Source organism: Pipra filicauda, unplaced genomic scaffold (assembly GCF_003945595.2).
Source record: "Pipra filicauda isolate LSUMZ 115617 unplaced genomic scaffold, ASM394559v2 scaffold3_size10097308_pilon, whole genome shotgun sequence".
Lineage (NCBI taxonomy): Eukaryota > Metazoa > Chordata > Aves > Passeriformes > Pipridae > Pipra > Pipra filicauda.
The window spans coordinates 8,985,127-9,010,220 of NW_024104532.1; the positions used below are offsets into that span (position 1 = coordinate 8,985,127).

A 25,094-nucleotide genomic window follows, 5' to 3' on the forward strand; every position below is an offset into this window, starting at 1 on the left:
AGGGATCAATACAAGATGGTACTAAAGAGGCATTAAAGAGCATTTGAATATATGAAGAACATTTGAATTTGCAATGGAGTTCTTCAGAGAAATGCTGGAAAAATGATAGGGCAAAAATTGAAGTTATCAGCTCATAAGGCTGTAATGTAAAGCAACAGGTTTTGTTACTGTATCCTTCAAAAGGCAAAACACAGTCACGAAGCAAGACGGTGTAATACTTTCTACACATGTACCACATAAATTAAGTTTATTTTCAAACTTGAGAGTTGCTGTCTACAATAACATGCCAAAGGCTCATGAGGGCTTACTGACAGTATGGGTTTGTAGCTCATGTTGGTGTGAGTGAGAACACTGGGCAGAACAGCAGAGGAATGGCTGAGAAGTTAAAACACATGCATTTAAAAAAAACCCAAATACATTGACATTTGTTCAAATAGTTCAATAGTTTCTTTTAAAGAAGGTAAACTGGAGGTTCCCTGTGAGATGTTTGGGTGGCAGTTACCAGCTCTTTGTGTTTGCAGTAAATACTGATGGATTTCTGATTCAAGGAGAAAAGTCCCTTGGATGGATTCTAAATCCAGCAGTGGTACCAGGATATGCCAAACCCTCTGCAGGCATCACATTCCTGAGTATCAGAAACATCATAGAATAGCTGGGACATCAACAAAAGAACCAGATGCTTCTGTTGCAAAAAGAGCACACCCTGTCATGCCTTCTGGCAGTACAACTGCTGATCAGAGACACTATGGATTTTAGAATATATTGAAGTACGTGTCTTCATATGTAAGAGTGGGGTTTGTAACTACAACAGCGAATGTGTGACTCTCACCAGCAGTTTTTTTTTCCCCTCCTCGACAGAGAATCTCTGGGTCATGGTCTCATTTTTTAGCTAAATGCTGATCCTCCTTCAGTACTAAAAATCTGCTTTGCAGATGACATATCTGAAGGAGGAAAAAAAGAGCAAAAGGAGGGAACACCTTCAGTACAGCAATATGAGACATCACACAGTCATTTGTCCCCGAGAGCCAGGGCAGATTTCTCTGCAGTGTAACTTCCCAGCTGAAGTGAGAAATCTTGTTTCAAGGCTATACTTTGCGACCTCTAGGCAAATGGAAAAGGTTCATTTTATGGTCAGGTTATTGTTTAGGCAGTGTCCTTCAGAATGCCTTTTTTCAGTGTGATCTAGATAGAGAGAATTGCTTTGGCAATTAACCAGATTTTTTCATGTGGGATTGCACTTCAACCTTGAGATGAAGGCAATTTTCTATTCAACAGCTCATTTCCTGCAGCTCTCAACCTCTTTCTAGGAAAATGAATGATTTGACCTGCTGGGGGAGGAAACTTCAGGCTTTAGCAGCAGAATCACTTTACAATATTGATAACAGCAACATCTTGTCTTTACTTCTTCTGCTATTTCAATCTCAGTAGGGAAATCTGATTTTGGATCAGCATTTAAAACTTTTTGTCTCCTTAACTTTGATACTTTTGGGTTTGATATATTTGGTGGAAATCACCAGAAATAGAACGTTCACAAAGGACAGGGAAGAAGCAGCAATAGTTGTTTTGTGTTCCATGTGATCAAAATCTATACTCTGAGGTGATCTTTGAAGCTCTCACAGACTTTTTGAAGAGTGCATTTCCTTTATCAAAGAAAAAGAGATTTTTTCATGTTACCAGCTCTGCTCTGCTGTTTTGCCTCACATCCTTTGGCAAGTGGGAACTTGTGAACCATCAGACTCTTGTGTTCAAACACTGTTTTCCTCAGCTGCTGCCTGGCTGCTGGTTCTGCAGGTAGCAAGGATGTTGTTAAAAACACTGCTTTATGTTAAGGACTTTATTTATATGAATAGACAGTCATTGTTGGGCATCTCAGTGAGATATTATGTTTGATTTTAAATTTCCTCTACAGCAAACAACTTTTGGATATAGATGGCATTGTTTTGACTGAATCGTGTCTGAAATTAACTTTGTAGCTTGAGATTGTGCTTCAAGCACCTGTAAAATACAGTTAAATCAGAACTGCAATTAAGTCACGGATGAAAGTCGGGGTGAAATCAGTGGCTTTTTGTTTCTGTTTTAGTTAAAACCTGTTCCCTTTTCCCTCTTTACAGCTTTGACATGTACAATCTGACAGTCCTTCAAAAGGTGACTTTGCCTCTAATCTGACATACCTCCTATGGCTTAATACTTACTGTATCAGAACAAGTTCTTATTTATAGTGCTTACACAATGAAATGGAATGGTAAATGCTTTCTCTTGGAATCTAAAGTAAAATCTTGGTTGAGACTGTAAGTGCAAGAGAGATGAAGAACCTTCTCCTGTTCTGTGCACCGAGTCAGTAACTGGCAACACTTGCATTTTAAGCTGTTTAGCAAACAAGCAAACAAGCCTGGAAGCCTTTTAGAATCGTACAGAATTTTTTAAAGCATTTGCCCAACTTATGGCAGATCTTAAAACTTTAGCAAAAGAGAATTTCAAAGGAATGTAGTCAGGGAAAACCTCCATGTTCTTTTAGGGCCAGTTACCTTAAGATCTTCTGCAAACACTTTTCAGTCAGATCGATGCATGATTATGAATTATGATTTTAAAAAATCATTATCCTTTTACATGTGCCTTTATTTGTACATATGTCAGAGAGGGAATATCAAGTCATAGAACTGGGTGCACCAGGGAGTGAACACACTGTCTGTATAGAGTTATAGAGTCTGGTCTGTATGGAGTTACTTTCCTCTGTGGCAGCCCACACAGTGCTGTGTTTTAGACTTGTGACCCAAACAGTGTTGATGATGGAGCAATTAAAGTTTTAATTACTGCTGAGCAGTGTCAAGGCTTTCTCTGTTTCTCCCTCTGCCCCATGGAGGGAGGAGGGTAGAGCTGGGCAAGAGTTTGGGAGAGGACACAGCTGGGAGAGCTGAAATGAATACACTGAAGAGGTGTCTCAAGTACAGGTTGTATAATACTGCAGTTCCAAAGGAGCCATTCAGGTACTCCTTGTGTGCCCCATCCAAACAAAAGAGCATTCCATCGGGATCTGAAGTGCATGCTTGACTCTGAGACAATAGAATTGCTCTTGCTTTTGTCCCACCCCTGTTAGAATCTTAAACAGAAGATGAAAGCTAAACCAAACAATAGCTGTTACCCTGCACACGTATTTTTTACGAAGAGTGAAATTTGATTTGGTTCGGATTTTCTATTAACTGATCTCTGTGTGCCACCCACCCCAACAATGAGCTCTGGGAGAACACTCCCCACTGCTGACACGTGTGAGCTCTGATTGTTCCCTGCCTTGGTCACCCAGCAGATCCTTTTCACCCGGGAAGACAAGCACACATTTTTGAAGGCCATACTTCATTAAATGGAATAGCACAATTCCTGTTTTCCAAGGGAGCATTTATATATGGTACAAGTTGTTAATTAACTTCTGCAAAAAAAGTTATGTTTCTTCAAATGAGCTGAAGCCAATTGATGGTGGGTTTCCCCACCTCATCCTTCTGAAGAGAAACATGATCTAAGAAAGCAGATGTTGCAGTGGGTTGTTAGACCTTGCTCTGAAGCTAGAAACTGGAAGATAAAAGCTGAAATCCTCTGTATAGACAATGTGTGAAAATACTTTTTGTTAATTTAGGAATGTCAGTATTGAATGCCTAATTGTTTCTTAGATTTTCAAGAAGAAAGGGAGTCTCAGTTTCATAAAGGAACCATTTTAATTCATTTGCTAATGTTTCTCTGAAAATTCAAAGGTCTAGCAGAAAATAACCTTTCCATGCTTGAGCATATCTAATAGTCTTGCAGGAGAGGTGTGTTATGTGCTGTGTGTGAATTCAGAGTAGAGCTCCTCTTAAATAATGGAGTCACGGCTAAATGTTCAAACCCATTATGTGATGGCCTGAACTGTTACTAATAATGGTGTAGCACATACTGAAATGTGCAAGTGAAGTTAAATTATATGGCCCCTCATCTCTGAATTTAAAAAACAAAAAGGAAACTAATGGATGAATTAATTCCCTGTGCAAAGCACTGCTACAGAGTTTATAAGTTTTGTCTGTTGAGATATATATATATATATTGATTATAGTGGTAAATAATATTGTAAAAACAACAACAACAAATGTTTCTGCTGTGGAGCCACTGTCAGGTGTAGTCTTGTTATAAATCTGGGACTGTACCAGAGAAACTGAAACTTTAAGGAAGAAAACACCAATCACAAATTATTCTGCGAATACTTTGTTCATTTATAGAATATAATGACTTCTGAAATGCTGTGACAGCAGAGAAATCATTTAAGCTTTTGTGTGTTACAGTCAGAGGACACAGCAGGACTAAATGTAATAGTAAATAAACTGCCAGATGTGAGGAAGGTCCCTGTTGCAAAGTGTTAACCCTGATCCAGGTTAATCAGAACAGGAGAGAAAAGGGAGAAAACATTGGATGTCTCAGAGGAAAAAGAGTCAGAGGCAGTTTCTCCTGGGGTGTTATTGGACCTCAGACACCTAAACCATTAAGAACTCCCCATGGCTTCTGTGACTGTGGTGTTCTTTCCAAACTGTACCTGACATTAAATAGGTGCCTTGTTGGAACAAGCTAATCAGCTTTTTCTGTTAGAAATTTGTTTAGACTTTTTCTTTCTTTGTTGCAATCTGGTTTCCCCAGCTGTCTAGTGATCAGAGTAAGGTCAGTAAAACTGGTGAAGGTAAGTTTATTCCCATTTGCTCAGTGTTTTAAAATAAATAATCAAAAGTCCTTCAGGCAACAAGAGCAGTACTTGGGCAGTGGGGCTGAAGAGCTGACCCTGATCAGCTCGTGCCCTCCCAGAGCTGCAGAGTTAAATGAAGATGACTTTATTCTTTAAAACTACACCCTTTATGACTGCAAGAATATTCCTGAGCTCCTGACTGCCCTGAGGGCACTGACAATTTGCTTTAATTACCTGTTACCAGGGTGTTGCTGTTGAGTTACAGACTATTCACTTACTGGGGGAACACGAGTCCCCTGAGCCAGGGATGGGAAGTGACTGCTGGAAACAAAAAGCAGTCGTGGGGTAGATGAGGCTGAAATTGGACTGTGCCCCTTGGAATGAGAATTCCACTGAAATGGCTGCAACTAAGGAGCAGTGTGAGCAAGGAGAATTAGTGCTGCTCTTGCAATAGGGTTGTTATGTCATACAACTTGAACTGTCAGCATGGAAATATTTGCTTTCTTCTTACTTTTGCAAGAGAGGTGGTTTTAATACCAAAACTCTGTTGTGTTTTTTTTTTCATTTACAGGCTTCAACTTATCACCATATTCAAGAAATAATGGTGCAGTTGTTACGCACAGTGAACAGAACTGTTATTACAATGGGGCGAGATCCCTTAATTGTGAGTAATATTTTAATGTGTTTCCAATGCTTTGAAGCTCATTTTATAGTTATCCTGAAAAAAATAGTAAATATAGCATTTTTGGAGTCCTTGTTTCTGAACTTTTTTTTTTTATTTCAAAGAAAAGGTCTCAATTTTTGCCCTTTTTTCACTCAGCTGTGCCACTGTAGTATCTTTTGAAGTGTAGTTGTGAGATTTGTATGTTCTTTAAAAGAACAAATGATAAATCTGAAGTTAATTGATATTTGCAAAAAGAAGAATGTCTTACAAATCTACATAAAGGGCACACTTGAATACATTGAGAACAGTGTTTCCACTAACTCAAAGTGGACTTGTCTGAGTAAAACTTAAAAAAAAACCCAAACTAAAACAAACAAACCATAAAGCTGTTCAAAATAATTAATATAAATAATTGGCAGATGGAAAAATCCCTGGAGATGTGCTGGCACAGAGCACACACCTGAGACTTTTTGGGGGACATTCCATGGTTTAAGAGTTACATTCAAGGACAGATCCTTCAATTTATTTTGATTTAAATGCACATCTCCTGAGCACTCCTTTAGATTTAGACTATTTGTGGGAAGGAAAGAGAGCTGTTTCCATCAGGAATTCTGGAGTTTGCCCTTCAGACTGTGCTGATGGGAAGATGTATATTAATGGTTTGTCTTTGAGAATTTATATTATTCTGCAAAATCCACGAGCATCATCGACTTGATTGCTTTGGCCACGAGGTACATTGCATGTCTTTTGAACTGGACTGTGTTTCCCTGGTTATTTCTGTTGGAAAACCAAAATACCACTTTTAGGTCATTGCCAGCCAGAGCCTGAGTCTCCTAATGATTAGTCTCCTAATAACTGAGTTCTTCAAAGGAAATATTTGCCAGTGGTTGCTTCAAACTCCCTGCTGGTCCATCTGCAGGTCGCAGAATTGTGGCAGCTGTTTGTCAGGACTTGGTCTGTTGTTGTTTGTGTGGAACCCATGGTCACAACAGCAAATGGTTTGGGATGAAGAGCAGTGAACCCTTCAGTTCCCTACAGTGCTTGCAAAGGTTTTCTGTATCACAAGGAAGTGTCATGGATGATTTAATCAATCTATTAAGGAGGATTTCTGGGTCCCATAAACACCACGGGAAGAAGCAAAACAGAGCTGAAGTGATCCTGCATAAAAGATCCTTCTCATTAGGAAAGCATTAGGAAACAAGCTGCTTGCAGTAAATGGAAATGGCTTGGAAAATCTGTTTCTTTTTTTTTTTTTTTTGCCCTCTCATCTACTGTAACTTCTTCAGCTGTTTTAACCTCAAAAGAACAAATTCAATGTGACTTTTGAAATGCAGTTTTCTGAATGCTAATTATGCTCACAAGCACCTGTGCATGTGTGTTTATTGGGCATTTTAAAGGTTTTTCACAGCAGAATTCCAATAAACTACTGAGTTTCCCACAGCTGAGGCAACACCTCTCGGCAGAGAAGCCTTTCACATGTGAAGAAATTGTTTGTAATGAACAAAATAGTCTTTTGCATTCAGAAAGAACTGGCAAAATAAGTTATTTTTTTTCATGCTCTGTGTACTGGCTTTAGTTCTCTGGGTTAATTTTCAGGTTTGCTTTAAAACATCTAGAGAGGGTTAAACTTGCTGAAAGCCTGAATGGTTAATTTTTTAAAAATGAAGCAGATAGTCAGGAATTATGTCCTGCAGAATGTTTGCTGAATGTATCATGAACTTGGCAGGTACAGGTGGGACATGTGGAATAGCTACAGTCAGAATATGTAGCTGATGTTATACAGGTATGAGAGATCTCAAATGGGAACAAATCTGTTACTTCCAGGAGAACACAAGGTTACTCTTTAGGTTCTTAAATCTGTCACTACCTTTGTGAATATTGCAAGTATTTTTATTATCTTCTGCAGTGTGATTTTCTAGAATTTGAAAACAGTGTGGAAAGCAATGCTAATATTATGTTATACTGATAAAAACAATGGTGACAATATACAAGACCTGTAATTCCTTGCACGTTGAAATACCTTGCACTGGATAGATTACTGGATTTTATTCACCTGAGGTTGCTTTTACTTTTTGTCGGGGGTAAGCAGGTTAATTTTCATATTCAGGTGTCCTTTTCACAATCTTCTCTCTTGTTGGCAGAGAAGGCATTAAAATGATTTTGGGTTCCAGTTGCCTTGATCTCTTCTTGCTGCCAGTGCCAGTTGGAGGCAAAGGGAAGAAGGTGCTGCCTGTGCTGTGTTCGTGTAACTACTGGGCAGAGTTGGGCTCAGAAGTAAATAATCCCTTCAGGAGAAGGTGGTGGTGGTGGTGGAAAAGTAATTTGGCTCTTTGCAGCTGCTGCAGAGAAGACTTACTTAAGTGCCACTCTTGCCTTCACTGTGCTGCTTTAGAATTTGAAGGTTTTAGCAGCTGCTTGGTTGTTTTCACACTTAAAAATCCATAAAACCTTGACTTAATTTTCCTAGCTGTAGGAGTGCTTCTAAACTTGTGAAAAGGGACGAGTTTGCTGTCTGAATATGGCTATTCAAGCTTTATCTTGAATATCTTACGAAATTTAGACTTGTAGTTGAAGGTCATTGTGATGCAGTGACGTCCTGCAGGAGTTATGGAAGTAAAACATAAAAGCCCGGAGAACACAATACTTGTTTTCAGTCTTGGCTTGATTAGGTAAACAGAAATATCTTGAATCCTTTAGTACTTCCAAACTTCATTCTGCTCACAGTTTCAGTTCAGCACGATGAAATAAGTGTAGCTACGCCACACAGAGAGGTTTTTAAACAGTATTTATATACACTGTTGTGCACATGGAGACTTTGCCAAAAAGAAAACGGTGTGCTCTGTTAAGCAAAGCTACCCTAGAGCTTTCTCTGTGGGGAAATAATGACCAGGGGAACTCTTTGGAGAGCTGCTGTGGCTGGAGAATCCCATATATTCAAATATACTCATGGCCTAGCTAAAAGCTACAGATGTTTTGTTCAGTATTCCAGTTTAAATCCTTGCTCTACCTGGAAAAGCTGCAGAACGATTCCATAAATGCCTGCTAGTTTTCCATTCATTTTTCTTTTTCCAAAGAACAGCTGTTCACCTCCTTTGTAACCTAAACCTTTTTTATTATTAATTGACTCCTGAAACCTAATAAAACATCTCATTTTATTGCAAAAGATAACATCACATTAAAGGGCCTAAATATATACAAAACATTCATTGGAGAATAAATTTCCCTAGGAAGATGGTTTGTATCTAAGCTGGCAGGACTACTAAGTATTGTGGCTTTTTCAAAAGAGCTGTAGTGCAAAAAACTGTCAGAAGCCCTACATGAACTGCTGTTATATGAGAGAGAAATCAGTATTTTATCCACACATTCTTAATTTTTAAAGAAATTTAGGTTGACTCCATAAAACAACAATTTCAAATACAGTAATTTTGGAATATACCGTGTTCTGTGCAATGTTTTATAAATAGCATGTTTTAGTTGTCATTTAAATACATATTTTACAGAAGGCCCACAATATGTTTTTGTCAAGTGCTGTCAGGTAGCTGTGGTTTGTTTCTCACTGATTTATGGGGTTTTTTGGGGGTATTTCTAGATTTTTGCTTGATAATGTGTTTGTATTCCTGAAATTTCTTTCCTATTCTGGGAGCTGGTTTTAGGGATTACACTGTTATTTTGTAAATCACAGAAGTTTTTCGTAGCCAGTACTATTATCTTCCAACATCTCCCAGTTTCTATTGCTTTTCCAATCTTGACATCATAAATTGCATAACCTGTCTCTGGTAATTTTTTATTTCTTATGGGAATTGATAATTAATTCCTAAACTATTTTAAAAATATCGAACAATAAGAGAGAAAACAATTCTTACCCATTACATTTTTATACAGCCAAGATTCTCCAATTAAGTGTTACAAAGCTCTTAAATTTTAGTTATTTTGTTGCTAGGATATACAAATTTTTATGTTAAATCTAAACAAACCAGTAACCAAGCATTACCTTTGTGCTGATGGATCTTGGCTGATGCATCCATGACATCCCCCCACTGTTACCTTTCAGTGTGACAAATAGTCTTTTGTTCCAATGTTCCCTTTAAAGTTTTATGGAGAAAGCCTTTTGTGTGTGACAGACTGGGGATAATAACTCCTGGCATTTAGTAGGTGTGGTTTGATTGTGAAAATATGATGCTTTTTCTTTGGTAGGGATAATTTACTTCTGCAGTACTTTTGCTTTATTTTCAGTGAAATTATTGTGGGATTCCATGAAATGCCTATTAGTTTTCAATTAATTTTTCTTTTTCCAAAGAACAGCTGTTTGCTTCCTTTGTAATTTAAATGTTGTTTGTTATTAATTGACTCCCGAAACCTCATAAAAACATCTCATGGTAATCAGAGCCTCAAGAAAAGGAATGAGGGAGCTCTGTCTGTGTTTTAGATAACCCCTGAGTTTAGATCTGATATATATTTCAGAATTTGGCTCTGGCTGCTCCTGCTGACAAAAAAAAAAAAAATCTCCCTTGTTATTCTGAAATCTTGAAATAGAGAAGTCCAGGACAACCTTCCTGAAGGAGAGTGCTTTAGCAGCACTGGAATTTCATGTTCCCTCCCAAGGAAAACAGATGTCTTGGAGGGGGTGAGTGTGAGAGCTGAAGGCAGAGAGACAAATGACTGTTCTCCTGTGGCAGCAGCGGGAGCTGAGGGGCCGATCCCTGCATCCCCGCAGTGCTTCCCTCCTGCTGCGGGTGCAGATGGCACAAAGGGAATTTCATATCCCCCTGGGGCTAATCCAGACTTTCCTGAGGCAGAGGGAACTGAAAAACAATCCATTTGAGAATCTGGAAGACAGAAGCTAATTTTGACTGAGAGATTAAGGATTAAAAATCGCCCGCAGTTCTGAAGTCCATCACGCTCAGGCATTAAATTATAAATCCTGTGAGCATTTATATCAGCGTACTTCAGTTTTTCAGGAGCATTGATGCCTGTTCAGGCTGTAAGAAAGACTTAGAGCCTTATTTGCAGCTTCCTTTGGTGGCACTTTCTTAAACCAAAGTGAATCTCTCTGTTCCTGCAGAGTTTTCCTGACCCCAGGACTTGGTTGGTGCTCTGTGGTGAACCAGAGTGCTGGGCTTTGTTTAAATCAAATTGTCTGAATCCTTTGAAGATACAGTGAAGGCACCACATGCATTATGTGTGCAAACCCAAAGTCAAATAGCTTAAAAGGAGGATTTTTTGGGCTTATTAACCAAAACAAAGACAAAAAGATTGCATTCATGTAATAAATTATTAAAAATCAGTTCACTGCAGAAAAAAACTTCTGGTTTTACTAGTGTTGCACCTGCTGGTACTGCTTATTATTATACCTTTACCACAGAGAATATTAGTCTTAAAATGCTATTTTAATACACAAGAATAACTTAGACACTAATAAATCCTTCATTATATCAGTTATAGAGTACTTGAGTGTAATATAGTGATGTGTTCTGATGCAATAATTTAATTCTTACCTTTGTTGTACCCACAACCTATTACTGAAGAGCTTTTCTGTCTCACTGAATCCATTTTTTTTGCTGGTAAAAATTAATTTCCTTCTGAAAAGCCTCTACAATAATGATAATTTTGTGCCTGTCATTTATGTACTCACTGAACTTAACATGGAATTGTTTTTTAAAAGTGTCAGTCCCCTCAAATTTTGATAAATTAAGCCGTGACATATTGCATACTTTCTTCTAAAAGACTAGTTCTATTAAAAAAAAAATAAATTAGTTCTTCCAGACAAAATTCTTCTGTGCAAAATTGGTTTTAATGTGTTTTTCAAATGTGTAATTAACCCTAAGTATTCAAGGAACAGAGAAGTGTACAAAAAATGTACAGACATTTTAAATTAACATTGCACAATTAATCCAGTATGACTTAGAAAAATAGGATGCAGGGGTTAATCTATGGAACACCCTGAACCAGGGTCACTAGGAAAAGGTCTGCAGTACATTCCACTAAACTTGCTCTGGGAAACCTTTTCCCCTTTGCCCCCCATATGAAAGGTGCCCACGTTCTCATGAGTAAAATAATAGTATAATCAGCCCTAAATTAGGTTCCATTGGCATTCCCTGTGCTGGCTGGTAAATCCATCGTTTTTGGAGGAAAGAAGTCACTGTACTGACACTTGATAAAATCTTTTCAGCATATGTAGTTGTTTGTGTAACACGGATAAGTTCATCAAATATTCTTTTTATGTCCAATTTTGTGTCATGTATCGACTTACACCTTAAGGCCAAAAAAACCCACAGCTTGGGATATTTTAATATAGTGATACAGTCTTAAAAGGGCAGACTGGGCAGGTGCTTTTGTAAGACAGGAGCCAAAACAGTCATTCCTCTTTATCCAGCAATTGTGTGATGACATCTGAGGGACTGTGTCCAGTTTTAGGCTTCCAGGTGGAGGAAAGACATCAAATTACTGGAGGCAGAGAGCCAAGCTGCCTGTGGGCTGCAGCAGGAGCATGGGAAGAGAGGCAGTGAAAATTGGGTTTGTTCAGTCTTTAAGAGGTGAAGACTTAGGAGAGAGGTCTTGTGTTATCCATCTTGTTCTCCATCCTGTTCTCCATCCTGTTCTTCCTGGAGGTGCTTTTGGACAGAGCGAGGTGTGATGGGCTCCAGGGTCACACTGGATGTTGGGAATAAAAACTGGAGCAGCCCCTCCCAAGGTGTTTGGGATTCTTGTCTTTGCAGAGACTCAGTACTCAAATTCACTTAACCTGACCTCGCTTGAGTAGGGGTTTCAGACCAGAGTTACCACGATCTTCTCTTGTTTTATGATTCCAAAGTTCTTTCCAGAGAAATCTCTTGAGTGGCTGAAACTTCTGAACGGGGGTTTTTTATAACAAATAAAAGGGCAGAGTAAAACTTCAACCAGAATTCCTTTTTTGTTGTTGTTCAATATTAGAGGAATGACAGCAAGAAAAATATTTCAGTGGGGACGTGAAATAATGATGATTATCTCCTTTGAGGAGAGACTTTTATGAGCAGCATAGGTTTCCCTGAATTTGTTCTTGATGGTGTGGTTTCTTCAAAGATCAATGAAGTTCTTCCCTTTTAGTCCAAGTTTTTTAGAAAGAGGAAATGAAGGCTGTGTGACATGCTTACCTTCATCTACCATGTTGGTTTTTATTTTAAAGTAGAGGTTTGAATCTTGCTATTTTTGGAAAGTTGAAAAAAAAGGTCTTTAGAAAGCATATGAAAGTGTCCTTGGAAAAAAAATGAGAGAGCTTCCTTTTGAAAGAAAAAATTTCTCTTTTGAAAATAGTATCTTCATGCACCTTTATTCAGTGAGATGATTTAACTAAATTCAATTAATTTGATTTTTCAGATACCCTAATTAAACATTCTTTACCTTTGTGGTTTTGTAATAGCACATTTCAGGCCTGTGCTCCCGAGCTCTTTCTGTTCTGATGTCTTGAAATATAAAAGGAGGCAAAGGAAGTCAAATCCACCAGAAGCATTTTCTTTTCATCTTTTTTGTTTTCCTCCTTAACTCCTTTTTCTCTGCAGCTGGAGGATCAGGTGGTGGCTTCTGAGGTGAAGCTGAAGCTGGATCTTGCTCTGCATTATCCAGTGTTTTCAAAATCTGGTGAAATCTTCCTTCTTGTTGTCTGAAGTCATATTCTACACTATGGAAAAATGAAGAGATTTAAGCTAGTAAGTGAGAAATTCCCTCTTTAAAAAACACCTGGAAAGGATGTTTATCTCATCAGAATAACTTGGCATTATTCAATAACTAAACATGATGAAAACACAAGGGTGTTTTGGTTTCTGCTTTGACAATAAATTCATTTACTAATTTTTTTTTAAGGGAAACCTTTTACTTTATGTGACTTAACAACTCCAGCATTTTACCCGAAACAATGGGAGAAAAATTAAGGGAGAAAAAATGAAAATACCAGAATGACCTTTCAATACATTTTATTCAAAGGTCAGGTTTTGATACCATAGTCTAACAGTCACATGCTTGGAATTAATTAAAAACTCTCACATACTTAACTCTGTTAAATGTGAATGTCCCCCACTAGGAGACAGGCTAGGAGCAAAAATATATGAAAGTGAGCCAATATGTAAGTCTTTGAGATAAGTGGTGTTAGTTAACAGGAAAGTAGAACTCATTTTCTCCACTGAAACCCCTAATTATTATTAATGTCAAATGAGAGCCAGGATGTTAATTAGATAACAGCAGATGAGTGCATAGAAATCAATGTAAGGCTAAAAGAGTCAGTGTGGACAGTGATTAAGCAGGACTGTATTTTCTTTATTTCAATCATCTTTTCTGGCCAGGAGAGTGGGTCATATCAGCTGTGTCTGCTGGGGAGGTTTTAGGAGGGAGGGGGAGAGTAGAAAGGTGGTATTTTTCATAATCCAAGCACAATCTCTGGATTTTTGGGATGTCCTTTCAGGCCCTGAATTGATTTTGGCACTGATTAGAAGAAACCTGTAAAGTTAGTAAATATGTGTATTTTAAACACTATTTTTGTGAGTATTTTTATGTATATAGAAATCCATAAAAATTGTTAAATAATACTTTAAGCTTAACTAGAAGCTTGTTTGCTTATAATTCATGTGTTTGGGAGGTTTTAATGAAATAATACAACTCAGCTGGTAAAAAGAAAGCAGTAGGATTATTCTGATTTAGAAAAGCTGGAGAAGGATCTCTGAACAAGAAGCAAGACATAATAAATATAAAAGAGGTAGAAGAAAGTGATATAAAATCGGTGTCTCTGGCATTTTATCAGCTTATTGCTAAAGCTGCAACTTAATACATTTCAGTAGTCAAGAATACTAAATGTTGGGTTTCTGGCACGTGTAAAGGTGGCATCTGCTCCTAGTCCTATTTTCTGCCTTTCTTCAGAGTTTTTAATTTCCTGTTGGAGAGATCATCTCCAGAGGCAAGAGGTCAATTCAGTCTTCATTTAATACTGTCCGTGAGATGCCCAGATAACTGGTTTTGTTTGCTGCTTGCATTTGTTTATTATTAACAAACATTTGCGTTACATGATCTAGATCGAAAATCCCAAGTCTGGAATCCCTGCTGGGGAGTTAATAAAGCCAAATATACCCTCACTGTTAGGCAGAAAAGCTCTTTATTACTTTCCTGATCGGTGTAATCCACACTGGGATTTATATGAGATTAGTGCATTGTTTGACTCAGGGTCTGCTTAAACTGTGTGTGATAAAGATGGTTCAGCGACAGCAACCCCACATCCTGCATCACTGATGAGCTGGATTCTTTAGGAGCAGGAAAACTGGGAGCCAGATAAGACATTTGATTGTATAATTAATGAAAACAGTGATGCTGTGTTAGGGGAAAAATACTTGCACGGACCTTTAGGCTATGTAAAATATAAAAAAATTACATGGGTTTGTCTAGAGCAAACACTGATAATTTCTTTTAGAATATTGTCTAAATTCAAATGTTAGTCACTCAGAATACTTTTTTCAAAACCTCATCTTGTGGAACATTTCTGTAAAGTGAAAACTGTTGTTCCCTCGCTGTCTCCTGTTTCTCTCTCAAAACTAGAAACTTTTTAGAAAACCAGTGTTCTGTACATGTTCTACTAATCATTGCCCTGCAAAGCCTTCAGGCACCATTATCATCACAAACTACCCAGGAAATCAGAAAGGCACATCAGCGTTTTCTTATTTCCTCTGTCCCTTTCTTTGGATAATTGTGCCACTTGTTCAGGACCTTCCCTGTACCGAAACTTAAAACCACGAGATAACCATCATGGTTTATTCTTCAGCCTGTGGTGAAGGGTAGTTTGTACAGAATTTCTAGAGAGTGACCTGTTCATGTCTAGTCCAGTCAAACACACAGAGACTGTTCAGAGATGATGACCAAGCAAAGGAAATCTACTTTGTCTTGGATCTGTATAAAAATTATACAGATGCAGTCTATGCTCTTGGATAAGTCACGTTACTTCCATGGTACCCCGTGGGCTATGAAGAAGATGAACAACTTTGTCTCAGAGGAGTTGTGGTGTTTAATTTGTGATATCTTGGTTACTTTGGGATTTCACTGCCAGAGGTTTAGGACACCAGTACCTGGCTGAGTTGTGTGTTGAACAACAGGTTCCAGTGCTATGTTCAGTTTATTAAATTCTTTAGCAAATGTGGCTCATGTAGAAGATGTGGTGTGAAAAACATTCCCATGTGGGTATTTTCTATTCCTTGTATCATTTAAAAAAATTAAAGTTATATTGCTTGCAAACTGGCAAAGATAACAGTCTGCCATGTTCTTTGAAATAAAGGAAAAGGTTTCAACCTAAAAGAGAAAATCTCTTACCATCTGTTTTTGTAAATATAGCCAAGTAACCCAAGATTTGGGTTCTCTGCCTCATAACTGAGGCTGCAAAGATGAGATAGTGTTTATAAATTAGAGGAAGCCTTATAAAATCCCTTGCTGAGTGGACAAACCACATGCAGAGTACAACCAAGACTTTGTACCTGCTGGTTTGGGGTGGATGGTTGGGGAGCTGGAGGCTCTTACAGTGTGTTTTTACAGACACAGTGTTTGAAACATGTACAGCTTCCAGGACACAGTGCTGCAACGTTTCTTTAGTCAAATTGCACTCTCTTAAATGAATAACAGATAGCTACAGGAGTGAAAAGTGTGGGAGTTTAATTTTTGTGAACTGTAGCTGTAGCTCACTGGCACTTGGAGAGCTGAGTGTTTATCTTTTTCAAGATCTTAAACGTGTTACAGAAATCCCAGCTTTAAAAATGCAACAAACAGAGGAATTTCATCCTCAGAAATGGCATCAGAGGTTTTGAAAGCATAAGTAAGAACGCTGTGAAACCTTAGTGGGGAGTTTCTATTTGAATTCTCAGCCAACACCAATATCAATTGTTTTCTGCTTGGGAAACAAAAAGAAATACCTCATACACACCACTTGGTGTGTTCTGTTAAAAACTGGATTAGTCACAGCTGAGGCATTTTATAGCTGTGAGCAAAACATTGTGTTGTTCAGTTGGAGGGAGATCCAGCCCCTGCAGACCTGTGGGAAGGAGGGAAGTACCTGTAGATGATGCAGGCCGTGTTCTGGCAGGTGCTGCAGTTGTTCAGGTCCTGGCCAGTGTGGTAGAAGTTACGCCTGTAAGAGACAGCAGCTCGTGTAAAGTGTATTTATAGGTACAGCAACAGGTCTCTGAACCTTTTATGAACAAAAATTCACCACTTCCATCATCTTTACTAAAAATGCTGGTGTCAAATTCTAAGTTAGGAGGTTGCTTTAAAAAACACAAACCCTGCGATTCTTGTCTTGCATCTTTCCCACCTCGCACTGTTTTGGGCTGGTTTAGGATTCTGGTTGTTGGTTCTTGCATGAATATTTGTTATGAAAACACTTAGACGTGCAACTGTTTCTTACAAACCCACTTTAAAGTGTTTAAAAATTCATGGGTTTGGTGAATCAGCCTGATCTTTACCCTTATGCTTTCCAGTCTTTCCTCTTCTTGTGTTTCCTTACTTGAGTATGACCAAGTCAGATTTCTGCTGCTCATAGCATATAAATTTGGAGTGTTGAGAACAAAAGAAAAGGGATTTTTATACATAACACCAACCAGAGCTGAATTATTTTTATCAAACTGGTTTTTTATCAACTGTTAGAAACAGTTTGAAGTTGGTGGTTCATTTAGTCTGAAGGATGAGTAACTCCCATTTAACAAGTTTTATTTGGATTAGGGGAGAACAGTTGGTACCAAAATAAGTTCCTGATTGTTTTGGAATTAAAGTGGAAGTTCTCCATGTGCATCTATACATCTATACAACTTTGAATGTTCACTGTCACTGCTGGATGATTCTGGCAAGATGGATTGAAGTTTCTCGTTGAATCTCAGTATCAAACTTCAAGGTATTTCACAAAATTTTTCTTTTCAACCCTGTGATAACTTAACAGAAATGGATTATAAATATTGCTGGATAATCTGACTCTGCTTCCCTGCAAATTAATCGTTGCTATGGTCAGATTTTCAAATGGAAACATGGGTTTGTAATTAGAACTTGTGCAGTCTCTCATCCAGAACTCTATGTAGGGGAGAAGGTTTGGGGTTCTTTCCTGTCATTCTTTAGGAAGCACACTCCAGAGGGTAGTTGGATGTCGAATACAATAGAGAAGTGATTGCTTAAACTGGACACAGACTTGGGTCCCTGCCTCAAATCTTGCCTCTTGCCTGAACTTTTGGGTTCTGGGGTGCTATAAATGTTTTTTGCATTTTTGTTCTCAGTATTTGATTTTGTCTGTTGTGTTATTAGAAAGTTGTTGGTAGAAAAATCATATGGGACAAGCTTCAGAGAGAGGATAGCTGGAGCTGAGCTGTATGGGAAAAAAATTTATATGGAATAATTTATGTGGGCACAGTGGCAGCTAATAGAAGGGTTTCCGCTTTAACAGCCAGATGGACATTAGTGGTTAATGTTTCCAGATAAAAAAGGTAATCTGTATGTAGTAAAATCACATGCTAACTGGATTTCTATTATTTTAAAATTTTTAGTGAGTGTAAATTCATATTTGGAGTGTGAGTTGGAAAGTTATTCATCACGAATAGAAAAAGTTAACTCTAATTACCAACTAAAATACTTTGTAAAGGGAAGAATTCTTCAAAATGGATTTTTCTTTGTTTTTCGGCAAAAGCTGTAAGAAAGTTGGGGCATATAAAATTGTGACTTCACTTAGTTCCATCCTGACAGTTCTGCACAGCCACAAAAACCTGTTCTGCCCAAATGGGAACAAATGCAAAGGCCTAATGCTGGGTCCTGTGAACAAGGCAGGGTTGTGCTCTGTGCTATTTCTATGCAACTTGAACCCAAAACCCTCAGTGCAACCCTCCTGTGATGTTTGCACAGTTAGTGGAAATGTGGAATATTATCTGATTTATTCATTAATTTTAATCAGTAAATACTATTGATACACATGCTCTGATTTTAAAATTGAGGGTGCTGTTTGATGCACAAAGCAGTTGTGCAAAAGTGATTATTCTAAGATGCCTAAGCTGCCTGTGCTGAGGATAAAATTACTCATGATAACATAGACTTCATGTTGTTTTATCTTTAAAAAATAAATTAAAATGGAACCTTTATTATCTTAATACTTTGACAGATTTATCTACGAGTTTTTCAAAGATAAGTTATTTGATGGATATACTACATTATAACCAGACAGAACTGCCAAGTTGCATTTACTGTAAGTGGGAGATGCTGTTAGTGGTGTGGAAAGCCTGATTAGGATACTCTGAAACCTGGTTTGAGTACAGAAATATTTAAAATTCTGTTTTAACCTATGAAGGTGTCCATTCTTTAGACCTTAGTTGGATTTATAGTATTACTATTATTTATAATGCCTAAATAAGTGTATGAATGCTGCTGGCAGCCTTAGCTAGTGACATAAATACAGGTCACTCATTCTTATTGAGCTGCAGAAAGCAGAGTTCTGAAATCTGAGATTCTGAAGTGAGTTCTTCCCAAGAGTTTTACTCCCTCTGTGTCATTAGTTCTAATCCTTTTTAAGCACCTCCCTCTGCTTCCCATGAAATCTTCCTGACTCCCTGAAGCTCTCCAAGTTCACTTGGCACTGTGGCTCCCCCCATTCCCAAGGCATTCCCTTGAAGCAGCTCTGCTGTTGGTGGTGTCATGAAACACAACCAGCAGCGTGGCCCCAAATATCAGCAGATGCTGTTCTCTAGCCACTATTCCTTCTGCTTGTGTTTGGAGGCAGTAATGATTTCTAGTAATGATTTACAGAGCAGGAGAGTGGCTTTTGTGATATCAGCTGTGTCAGCTCTGGGGCTGCTTGGGCACCACGTGTGTGTCTGACTTTGCCACGGGTTGTACTGCTGGAGTACATTGGACTCTTGGGTTTGGATGTTCTCCTGCATTCAGATTTTAGTCAGCTGGAGACTGATAATTTTCAGGTGTCAGGGAGTTCATATCAAACACCATCAATCTAAATGAAAAAGGGATTTGTTAAACTGTGTCTCACTAAAATTAATAAAGGCAGTGGCAGCTAAAACCAAACTATGAAGAGACTTTCTTCTGTTGGGGCCCAATTACCACAAAAAGGGTGTAAGATGCCTTTTCTGCAAACTCATCTTTAAACATCAGAAGAGGTATATTTTTCAGGAGCAAAGGTTAAAAGAATGCTAGCACCTACTTTACGCTTCTAATGAATTACTTACGCTTCTAATGAATTACTAATATTAAAAATGCACCATACCCTTCACTCAGCGCTCTGGATTTTTCCAGGTCTTGGATTACATTCAAAAGGACTTTAATCTTCTCCTGGTTGGACTGCAAGGATTCCTCTACAGACTGCAGCCTGCCTTGGAGGGCACAGAGTTCGCCATGTGCCAAGTGAATTTGATTTATTTCACTAATCTCTTGGTTGGTTTGCGGTTTGATTTCGTTCCTTGGCGGAAAAGACTTTGTGTGAAATCCTTCTGAACAGCTGTTGCACTGGGCAGCATCTGACTGGGTGGAATTCTCCTCGACTCCAGGCTCCCGTGCCGGAGCAGGTTTTGGGATGTCACTGCTGGTCGCTGCCCTGGCTGTGTGATCACCTGGTAACGTCACACGGCTGGGATCTGGTTTGTGCTCTCCTGCCTGGTGACAGTCTCTGAGGGAACAAGGAGATGAGCTGTGATTTGATGGAGGTGACAATGGAGCTGTTTCCTTGCTGCTGGCGTCTCTGCTGGCTACAGGCAGCTCAGAATCGCTTTTCCCCACTCCCCAAGCAGCAGAATGGGGATCACATTCCCTGCAGTTGGCAGAATTGCCTAGGCAAGGCTCTGCTCTTTCAGGCTCAGAGGACAGTGTGCTGTTCTCATTGCTTTCAGTGCCGTGGGGGACAGCAGAGGAGTGCAGGGAATGACTTGGATCCGTGGCTGTGTCTGGTGCATCCATGGAAACATTTCTGTCCTGTGGAAAGCTCACGTGTATGTATTCAGGCACCTGTGTGGACGCAGTTGTCTTCTCTGACACTGAGGAATCATCTGAGTAGACGGGCCCGTTGCTTTGTGCTTCTGGTGCTCTTTGACTTACCTGCCCGTCCCCCTCACCATTCCTGCATCCGTCCTCCCCGTGGTTCGTTATCCTCAGGTAACAGAGATCTGCAGACGTGATGTCCTGCTCACAGAGGCTGCCATTGACCTGCATGGGATGTGCAGGCTCCGTCGGCATCTCTGTTAGTGATTTACTTCCTGTCAGCTTCTTCTTCTTAAAAACCGGGAAGTGTTTCCTGAGGCTGGGGGATGTTTGGATGGCGATATTCCGAAGCCCCTTCTGAGCCCTTGTTGGAAAAGTTGGAGAGCGAGTTAGCAAAAAATCGTGATCCCTAAATACCTCTGGTTTTCCAGTCGGGAAAGGCGCGTCTCGGGCAGGATGAACCTCCAGCTCCGCCTTGGTGCTCACTCCATCCTCCTTGAACCGGACCTGCTGGGATTTGGTCCTGCGGTGCTGGGGGTGCCTCAGGAAGTCCGCAGAGTCCAGGCTGTTCCTTTTCAGGAGCACTGGGCGCATTTTCATGTTCTGCTGGGCCATTGAATCACAGTTTAGAGTCTGTAAGTAACGTGTTTCCTTGCGACCCATTTCATTTGTCATTTGACCCGTACCTTAAGGTCGTTCCCAAGATACAAATTAGCACTTTAATCCTGGAGCTGATCATTCTGCTCTTTGTTATCCCTTTGTTATCTCTTTGTTTCACCGACGTGCTCTCCTTAGGGATCTTCGTTCGAATTTAATTGCTGATTAGACCAAACCCTCAGATAAAGAAATTAAATAGAAAATTTACGGAAAGATTTCTTGTAGCCAGGGAATGCAGAAATCCTGCTGTCTGAAGCTAACATGATCTTTGTATTACAAAGCTGCAACAGGCTGTTACACTTGTGGTTAACTAATTTAAAGGTAAGGTCGAGTCTATGGCTTTCCTGGTGGCTCTTGTTTGACAGCAGCTCTCCATTAGTGATCCAGCTTTTTTATGATGGACCAGTCAGATCTGTTTTATTTGCATGTTGTCTAAACAAGAAGCATAATAACTTCTGGGGGCATTTTCATTTCTGATGCATAGATTTCCTGCTGGAATATATCCCTTTATACCGAACTGAAGTGCTTTCTTTATTGAGAGTTTTTCTTCTTCAGCCATCTTTTTGATGTTCCAGTTGAAACTAATCTTTCCAAACAGTTAAACAAAACGTAACCACTTCTGACCAGGGGAAAATCCAGCATCCAGTGGGATTCAGTGGGAGAAGTTATTGATGTGTAACTACTGCAGTTCTTGCAAACACAAGGCCAATCATATCCAAGGGGCTGGTTCAGTTGTGTCAGTTCAGTTCTGTGAATACTTTGGCATCAGAAGAGAGGTCCAGACCAAATAACCAGCAAATGCAGAACAACAGAAAATGGTTCCTGAAAATTAAAAGACAACAGCTGTAGCTGAACAAAGTGGCAAACAGGGTAATTTTTTTCTGCTGTCTCCCAACAACTTTTCATCTGCAGTGGTTCTGTAACTTTGGCAGTGAGATACTTGTATAGAAACTGATAAATGTTTTATAATTTTGAGGTACATAAAGTTTTTTTTTCATATGCAATACAATGCACAAAAATACTTATATATTTTTATCCAACGGATATAAAATATCACAGGCCTGAATCTGACCCCAGATACAGATCTTAAAACTTAGATTTGAAAATGGCCATTTAATCCTGTTATAGATGAAAAATCAAACACATACATGTACGAATATACTCAGTTTGTGTGCAGGAGACTGGGTTGGAAAGCTCTGATTTGCCACATTTGGCCAGGGCTCGTCATGGAAAAACAAACGTTGAACATTTTGAATGGCCACTAAATCTTCCACTTCTGAAAATCAGTCAGGACAGTAATATAGTCACAGTAAGTATGTATTACATGTGTGATAGACTTCCTCACAAACGTGAATTTTCTATCCCCAGTCATTCCAGAAGGGTCTGAGCCCTGGTTCAGGATGTGCAATGAGTAGTGCTGGACCAGTAGCAGATTTTAAGTGCTCAGTTTCAGAACTCACATGTGGGATGTACCTGAATATCAAATATTTTTCCTGTATTTTTAATAAGTTAAACAATATCTTTATCTGGTTGCCAGAACAGAATAGGGATAAGAGGAGAAATTTATACAAAATATGGGAAATATTCTATGAGATTTTTGATAATCCAACAGAGTTCAGTTCTAGGATTACAGTGATTTTCAAGGTTGGGGCTAAATTCCTAACACAGTGCTAATTTACCATTAACTCTGTTCCCTGTTAATTCACTGGTCATTTCATTAACCTTAGCACTTCCATTAGCTCAGAACCTTTTATTTAAGGTTTTAAGCATTAAACAGACTTTACCATATTTAATTTAGGAGAACTGATGAGATGGGTGCAGTGGGAAAGATCTTGTTACAGGATATAGCAAACTGTTCTGTAGCATCATGTAACATTTAGGCACTGTAATATAATTTAAGCAAAGTAGTAATGTGATATTATTCTATTATAAAGTTTTAGAAGAAAATGAGTGTTGGATTATTTCTCCGCGGAGAGAAATGTCACATTAAATATTGAGGGAATAAATATGTGCATTAACACCAAATTTTACTTTGATGATATGCAAGAATTAAGTACTGAACTCACTGTAGTGTTTGTGCACTGGAAATAAGTATCACTATAAACAAGTCCAACAGTTTCTGCAAATAACATTCCACTGCCAAGTTCTGAATTCTCGTATCATCCACTAATTACTGGAGACTTTTTACAGTTTTGTTTGAGAATTTATCCAAATATTGCAGTAGCATTCTCCACTTCCCACCACAGCTGCTGTGCTCCAGGCAGATGGACTACTTTGAAACTTATACTTGCCCAATTAAATTCAGAAAGAAGCTTTAGAAAGCTAATCCTTTGTGTTTTAAATACAAGTAAAAAGCCCTTAAGGGTTTTATGAGAGCTCTCTCCTTTGGCTGTAGAGGCATGTGAGTGAGAATCCTGCATTCTTAATTTGCAAATTTCTATTTTAACTCTGTTGGTTTTTAGCTTCCTTGGCATCCGATAGTCTGGAGTTCAGACAAATCATAATGAAAGTTTCGATGCTGTTATTTATATTAAATCAAGCCAAAGTAGAAAATACATGGGTAGGAATGCTCAAATATTTGGATTGAAAACCCAGACTGGTGAATTTCAATGAGTTATAGGTGTCTGTGCTTGAGTTAACAAATCAGTGTAACATCGCCGGTTACTCAGTTTAAATAACATTTTCCCTTGCCCAGGAAGTAATTCCTCACTCTTTTCTGGCACAGCAATTTCCAGGCCTTGTTTTGCTCGTTATTTCCTGCAGAGAGAAGTATGAAAAATTCTGAGGTTCCATTTTATAGAAATGCTTTCAACATGTTAATTTAACTTCAGTCACTTATAACAAAAAGCATAAGTGAGTTTTAAATTTATGTCTTGTGATAATAGTAACAGTTTGGGGAGCAGGAATTTCCTGGGCTTTAATGTGTGCTGTGGTTCCATGGCCTCACATCCAGCTCTGCAGCCTCTTCCTCCCCATCCCTTCCCATTCCTGAGGCTCGAGAACATTTCATGCTTTGCTTTTCCACATTTTGGGGCTGTCAATCTGACTGATACTGCTGCATTTTTGACTTTTAGGCTTGGCTGATACTGTTAAAGCAAATCTTGCCCTTTAAAGTCTCTCCCTGCTTTGTGCACACATCTCTTAATGGTGGCAGTTACTCTTCAGTGGAAACTTAGCTTTGCTCCAGAGTACCTGTAATTAATGAATTGCCTGGAAAAGTGCAAATCCTGCCCCTTCAAACAACAATGGAACTGGTTTTCCAACCTTAGGATTGTGGGTTTGAGTTCCTAGAAATGCACACACAGCTCAGTTAGGCTGCCAGGCGGGAGAAATTTGACAACAACAGATATAATCTTCCTTTTTTTAATAATTATTCTCCCATCTTTCCTGCCTCTGCCTTCCTGGTTTCTTCAAGAGAGTCAAACACATTTCTTGGTTCATATTTCAGTTTAATGACTGAAGCTGTGGGTAGAGGAGTGCAGCTGGTAAGGATAAATGGACATTTTGGGGAATTGCACGAAGAGGAAAACCATGCAGCAAAGAACAGTGGGGATTTTGGAAGAGTGCAGATGTGTGAGAGTGGCAGTTGTGGGTGTTTTCTGCAGTTTGTGGAAAAAGTTAAATATCTGATGTGGTTTTCAAACTCATTCACCTACAGTCGGTTCCCTTCATTTTCTATTTGACTGGTTTGCTCAAGAAATAAGTGTTTTTCCTTATAGTGAGTGTGACATATTTATAGTATTCTGGAGTTCCTTTATGCATGTTTTAGGGCAACTACTACTTGAAAAAAAAAATGCTTGAGCAGATTCTCTTCATTAAATGTCAGTAGGTAAAAGCATTTTGTGAGGACTTTCAACAGGAAGATGATTAGTGTAATTTTCCTTCTACTTCTGAGCTTCTGCACTTTGAATTTCCCAAGTCCCTCTATGGCAGAGGGTTGGAACAAGGTGATCTTTAAGGTCTCTCCCAACTCAAACTTTTTTGATTCTATGAGAGCTGACAGAGCTGTAATAACTGTAAGATAACATATTCAGACTCAGCAGTTTTCTGTCATATCTGATTTGTGTCTCATCCTGTATAATATAGATTTTCTATGATGTGCAGCTAGATGGACATTTTCAGTTTAGAGAG

The 25,094-nt window shown here is 38.8% G+C and overlaps 2 protein-coding genes across 3 annotated transcripts in view; one reads left to right on the forward strand and one right to left on the reverse strand.

Moving 5' to 3' along the window:
- The window catches only part of DOCK2 (dedicator of cytokinesis 2), a 164,451-nt gene that overhangs the window by 60,256 nt on the left and 79,101 nt on the right, over positions 1 to 25,094 (forward strand). Inside the window, exon 27 of the mRNA XM_039385240.1 lies at positions 5,265 to 5,357. Within this exon, the coding sequence (XP_039241174.1) occupies positions 5,265 to 5,357 (93 nt within the window). The remainder of the gene's footprint in view (positions 1 to 5,264; positions 5,358 to 25,094) is intronic.
- INSYN2B (inhibitory synaptic factor family member 2B) overlaps positions 12,230 to 25,094 on the reverse strand; it is a 29,277-nt gene continuing 16,412 nt past the window's right edge. Inside the window, exons 3-5 of one of the 2 annotated variants that reach the window (XM_027722167.2) lie at positions 19,600 to 21,785; positions 16,408 to 16,482; positions 12,230 to 13,011 (exon numbers count right to left, since the gene is read on the reverse strand). In XM_027722167.2, coding sequence (XP_027577968.1) covers positions 12,825 to 13,011; positions 16,408 to 16,482; positions 19,600 to 20,981 — 1,644 coding nt within the window. In that variant the 5' untranslated portion in view covers positions 20,982 to 21,785 and the 3' untranslated portion in view covers positions 12,230 to 12,824. The remainder of the gene's footprint in view (positions 13,012 to 16,407; positions 16,483 to 19,599; positions 21,786 to 25,094) is intronic. The other variant, XM_027722168.2, reaches the window with a different exon arrangement.